Here is a 6,000-nt window from a genome sequence, read left to right as displayed (position 1 = left end):
GGGGGTGTATTGAAATAATGATTTTGGAGGATTTGATGGGATTTAGAAAATTTGAAATTTTGATAGATTTTAGGGAAGTTGATATGATTTATAGTAAAATTCTTTGAAATCCCACCTAAAACTATGAGATTTGGATTTGTGTATTTTTAACTAAACAAATCTTCTCAAATCCTCCAAAATCCCTACAACTTATTAAAATCCAAATCCACAAACTGTTTTGAATAACAGTGGATTTTAAAGTAGATTTTAAAATCATCATTTCAGTAACAGTGGATTTCAAAAAACTTTTTAAAATTCATGATTGAATAACATATGATTTGTAACTTTTACACAAATCACTTAAAATGTCAAGTTGAATACACCCCTAAAATCTTAAACTAGTAACCCCACTTAATCTCACTCGATCAATAACATTTTTAATCATCATACAAAACACCAATATATATCAAACGTACATATAAATATATACATTATTTCCAAGTTTTGTTACACACACCCTTCGATCGTCATGATACTCTATAGTTTGCATGACTTATTTAATCACGACCGAGCTTACGTACCAAGGCACACTACAATATTACATATACTATACGTAGTAAATAATTATACAACATCATCATGCAGACCTCACATTATTTAAACTACAAGAACTGACATAAAACTCACATGCAATATTATCCGGTAACACATATATATGTTATATTAAGAGAAAACTATTTTTAAACTTTTAATCCAAAGCAAGCATCGATAGCTTCTTCGATTGTCATGTAAACTTTGCCCCCGATTTTGCTTACGAACCCTGCTTGATTCAGCTTGTGGATCACTTCCCATTTCGGGTTCACGAGTACTAGCTGCAAAAAAAAAAATGATCAATCTTTTGTCGTTTTTAAAGAGATAACGACGGATTAAATTGTTAGAATGTAAACTAATTACCTCAACACCAGCCTGAGTTAGATTGTTATGGAGCTCCGCCAAAGCAGTAATCCCCGATGTATCGACGTTTATCAAATCTATCAATAAATAATTATGAGAAAGAAGATTGAACAAAACATAAAAGTAATAAAAACTACAGTTTCAAATCTTTTTTTTATTGTGGCTATCTCGATATTTCAACCCAAATAAAAAAACAGATGACTTCAGGTGAGTAGTAAAATATATGAATTTCATCTATCGGATCATTTTTGGTGAGCTATATAATTATATAAATACTTTATAATCTGCATTATCCTAGTGAGTCCACTTACTTGACATATCAAGGACTACAAAGAGGATCTTTCTCTTGGCATTGCTCTTTATGTTTTCTTCTTCCTCTTCCTCATTGACACATCCCATTATCCTATAGACAATCAAAACACATTTATTATACTTAATCAAATGTATATACATATTTATCAAATTCTTAAACGTTGTAGTGAATTGTTATGCATGCCATATATATGTATAAAACAATGTTAGTATACTATACCTTTCCTCGATGGAACTGGCATTAGCGAAGCACAACAACGCAGACTTGACTCGGAAAATCAATACTCCAGGAGTCTTAACCGTCATAGGATATTGATTAGTATCTGCAAAAATATCGGTTCCAGGCATTCTTCTGAGCGTTTCAATCCCTGGTCGAACTGATATGAGTATGATTTTGGCAAACGAAATAACCACCTAGCAAACATAAACGCACGATCATTTATTAATATCTTCATATATATGTATAACCAAAATGATTCTAATAATTATTTTGATGAAGTTTATATCTTCGTTACTAGCACGTACCGCGACAAGAAGTCCAATCTCAACCGAAGCGAATAAAACACCAATGAAAGCTCCAATGAGAGCAAGAAAGTCAAATTTATCGACTTTCCAAATGTGAATGGCCTCATTGATGTCAATTAATCCCGGAAGTGCTGAGAGAATTATGGAAGCGAGGATGGCAATTGGGGTATAGTAGAGAAGCCTCGTTAGGCACTCGAGTGCTACAAACACCGTAACCGACATTACAATGTTCGACATTGCTGTCTCACATCCTGCCGCGAAGTTCACAGCTGTCCGAGAGAATGAACCTAAATTGCAAAATTGTTATACTTTAGATCGTCACTTACAATATATATATAATTTACATGTTTATATTACATAACGTAATTAAAACTGTTAAACAAATAAACTTTCGGTCACAATCAACCATTAAGTGGACGTGATTTGATGTTTCGTAGAAATGTATATGTATCTTTAACTAAGAAAATAGAGGAGTTTCCTAAACCAGTAATCAACTCTATCAGAAAGAAAAAAATTGGCATTCCACCAAAAATGACTTTTATTTCACATTCCACCAAAAAATGGTCCATGTAAATGTTTATATTATAAAAAATAATAAGTTGAATAATCAATTACCAGTAGCAGCGTAACAAGATGTGAAGGAACCGATAACATTCGAAAATCCAATGGCCATCATTTCTTTGTTTCCATCGAGTCTGTACCCTTTAATTCCAGCGAACGACCTCCCTACCGCAATCGCCTCCTGAAAAAAAAAAGTAATTAGACGATAAAAATTAAAATATTGTTCAAATAAATAAATAAAAATTGGTTAATGCTACCTAACTACTTACGGTTAAAGCAATAATGGCAATGATTAAACCGATTTTAGCGATTTGTCCGAGATGAGGAGTATTAAAGTCGAGATCGTGAATGGAGATTGGATTAAGACCTCCTTTAATGTGCTTCACCGTCTTCACGCCATGCTCGTCCGCTTTAGTTAGAAACACCATTAATGTTGACACCACCACGGCGATCAACGGAGCTGTTGCCGGTAGCCAAAATAACTTCTTGTTCTTCTTCCCCTAATAGACGTACATATATTTCATTGCTAATTAATTTCAGTTCATTATCTAACACTTTCTCTAGAAAAATTTGATGTTTCTAAGATAAAAGTATACACGTTTAACACGTTTGAATTTGCGTTTGAAACAATATACTATCCTAATACATTATATATGTCAGTGCTTATTGGTTTAAAGAACGTTATAATTATATAGTGGTAGACGAATCAACGAAAAGAACCACTTACGATGAAGCGAGTGATAAGGATAAAACTGAGGAAGGAACACCCGAGGATGAAAGTGTGAGGGCTCCATTGTTGTTGACAAGATCGCCAGACAGCTCGAAGAACAGAGACAATGTCGGTGTTGGTGGTGAAGTTAGTGATACCAAGCAAACCTTTGAGCTGTTGGAGTCCGATCACAATAGCTGCACCTCCCATGAACCCTACTATGGCTGCGTGCGACAGAAAATCAACCAGAAACCCTAATCTGAATAACCCGAAAGAAGCTTGGAAGATCCCGGCGAAGAAGGTTGTGGTTATGACTAGTTTCTTGTATCCCAAGGGATCTATTTCTGGATCTATGAGTTTTTGCAACATTGAGGATATAAGGAGGGATACTACAGCCACTGGTCCGATAGCTATCTCTCTTGATGTCCCCATCATTGCATATATCAATGGTGGTACCACACTCGTATCTGTTAATTAATGTAACGTTCAATGTGGTTTTTATTTAAAGAACAAAAATTTCATAAGATTTTAATATGTAATACAAACTTACATAGCCCATATTGAGGATCAAGCTTTGCAAGAGTTGCATAACCAATGCTCTGCACACAAAGTAATGAGTTTTAGTTTTTTTTTTTTTTTTATGAAGAAAATTTTAGAATTCTTGAAGCTAAGGAAAAGGAATATAAATAGACCAAGATATTATTTTAAGTTTGTGTACCTGAGGAATGCAGAGGCTAGCGAGGGTTAAACCAGCCATGAGATCGTTCTTGAACATGGTGAGTTTATAGTTTCTACACCAACCGAAGATTGGGAAAACGGCTTGGAGGATAGAGAGTGTTCGTTTTGGGAGAGGCTGCTTTTGAAGTGACTTGAATCTTTTGAGTTTGGTTAGGAAAGAGCCTTTGACATAGCTCTTGACCTCATGCCACGGGCTGGGTGGTTCAGGACAGTCAAGCAGCCACTTTGACCGGTCAGGTTGGTCTTGATGACCGGCTTGTGCGGCTGCAGATGAACCTGAGTTGGCCATGGCCATCTGGATCATGTGTGTACCATTTGAAGTGTTTGGGAGAACTTGATGTGAGAGAGATTCACCATTTGAAGTGTTTGGGAGAACTTGATGTGAGAGAGATTCACCATTTGAAGTTTTTGGGAGAACTTGATGTGAGAGAGATTCAAAACTCTCTGAATCTCTCTCTTTCATCTTCTTCTCGATTTTTGACGTTGTGAGGAAGTAATTTAACTATGAAGAACTGTGATTGAGCATTCAAAAGTGTGTGGATGCTGAAGTGAATTGACTGATTCTCTAATGTTTATATACACATGAGTTAGTGGAATCTCATGGTGCCTCTTTTTTGTTTTGTTAATTAAAACCAAAAGCACAAAAGGTGTTTTCTTTTACAAAAGAAAACAAAAAAAACCTCACACACACACACAGTTTAATGTGATAAAAATGACTGGGGTGTACAAAATCTTGCGAGGTACAATTAAATTAATAATCCGTTCCAAGCGTTTTCAAATTTCAGGACATCCCACGAAATTTTGGTTTCGAGATTTAGTGAAGTAGATACCAACAATTATGGATTCGAGTATCAATACATAATCCAATATAAGTATTAATAATTTAAATTTTAGTAATTAAGATAAAATTTATTTTGATTACTTCATGTTCTTTAATAAAAATTTTGTATCAATTTTTTAGCATAAAAATAAAAATTCAAAATTTCTATCTTAATAGTTTTATTTAAGATGATGACGTGGTAGGTGAAAATGAAATGGAGCCTCAAACACAGTTCTCTTATCTACGCATGTTATGATGGAAAGCGAAAACAAATTTTTGTGTTAACACAAGTAAGAACATATTATATTAGGTTTAGCAAAATAAACACGACTACAAAATAATGTTCTGGTACTTAAAAGGGTTTATTGATTGATATTATTGGTTAGACTTTTAGATCATAACCAATTGATGGAACATGTGATGGGTTTTGAAAGTGAAGTGGTTAGGCCATAGCCAATACATGATATGTCTTTGTCTTGGTCGGACCAAGTGGAGTGGACACTATATGCGTGCCTCGAACTTCATGGGTCCAACCAAAGTCAACGCCCTCGAGATTTTGTTGCACAAGTATATATGTATATATATGATGTGTATATTTTTCCTGGCATCGTGTATAATGTGTAATCAGATGGTGACACATTGACAGGACAACGACGTTAGCATAAACTAGTACGCTACATGTTCTTTTTGGTAAGAATGTAAATTGCAATGGACTCAAATAGATATTTTTGGGTTAAAATGTATAGACTCAAAAAGCAATGTTTTTGCAAAAGGTTTGCGAGGATAAACATATGAGATGGAAGACAACAGCATGTTGTTGGCATATGAAGGAAGCATGGCCATATACTTTCCTACCAAATGATGCTAATAAGTATAATCTTCTGAACTGAAGTTTAAACCTAATAATGAAATGTATTTTGTGTTACTTTCCCTCTTTTGTAGAATACAAATTGAAGATTTTAGTAGCCACCCAAAATTACATCCCGAACTTTTTCCTACTTTCTAAATTTTAAGGAAAAATTCAAATAACTAGCAGTAGCACTATATCTGATAGAGAGAAAAAAAAGAAGACTATCGAAGAGTTGACAAAAAAAAAAAGACTACGATGAAACAACCAATTATATTCGATATCTGAAATATCAAAAAACGTTACACGGATACATAATTGGGCCCTGACCCACCGTATGCCTATTATTTGGATAAGATCATAAGACTAGGTTTTAGGTTATTCCTTTTTTCCAATTTGCTGAGTTCTCACGGTCGGCAAAAGGATTATAAAGAAAAAAAAACTGATTCCAATTGTGTATTGTCACTGTTATGAATTAATATATGAAGCAAGATAACAACTCGTTTAAGAGAGGGAAAAAAAAAGAAAAAACACCCGTTGTTAATCATGTGGTAT

The 6,000-nt window shown here is 34.3% G+C and overlaps 1 protein-coding gene across 3 annotated transcripts; it reads right to left on the bottom strand.

Annotated features, from left to right (window-relative positions):
* LOC104769217 (sulfate transporter 2.1) lies at positions 442-4,345 on the bottom strand. Of its 3 annotated transcripts, none has more exons than XM_010493371.2 (11): positions 4,175-4,345; positions 3,759-4,132; positions 3,591-3,639; positions 3,059-3,507; positions 2,601-2,831; positions 2,386-2,512; positions 1,771-2,057; positions 1,466-1,659; positions 1,245-1,336; positions 934-1,010; positions 714-851 (listed from the first exon to the last, which is right to left on the bottom strand). In XM_010493371.2, exons 1-11 carry the CDS (start codon positions 4,239-4,241, stop codon positions 720-722), a joined length of 2,079 nt encoding a protein of 692 aa, XP_010491673.1. In that variant the 5' UTR covers positions 4,242-4,345; the 3' UTR covers positions 714-719. The 3 variants fall into 3 exon arrangements, with proteins under 3 accessions (XP_010491672.1, XP_010491673.1, XP_010491674.1); XM_010493372.2 differs by having other exon boundaries at positions 3,759-4,159; positions 4,202-4,345; XM_010493370.2 differs by having other exon boundaries at positions 442-851; positions 3,759-4,344.

The sequence above is a fragment of the Camelina sativa genome, chromosome 20, assembly GCF_000633955.1.
Source record: "Camelina sativa cultivar DH55 chromosome 20, Cs, whole genome shotgun sequence".
Taxonomy (NCBI): domain Eukaryota; kingdom Viridiplantae; phylum Streptophyta; class Magnoliopsida; order Brassicales; family Brassicaceae; genus Camelina; species Camelina sativa.
Note: the sequence above shows the minus strand (reverse complement) of the source record. Positions and strands in the feature narration are given on the sequence as shown.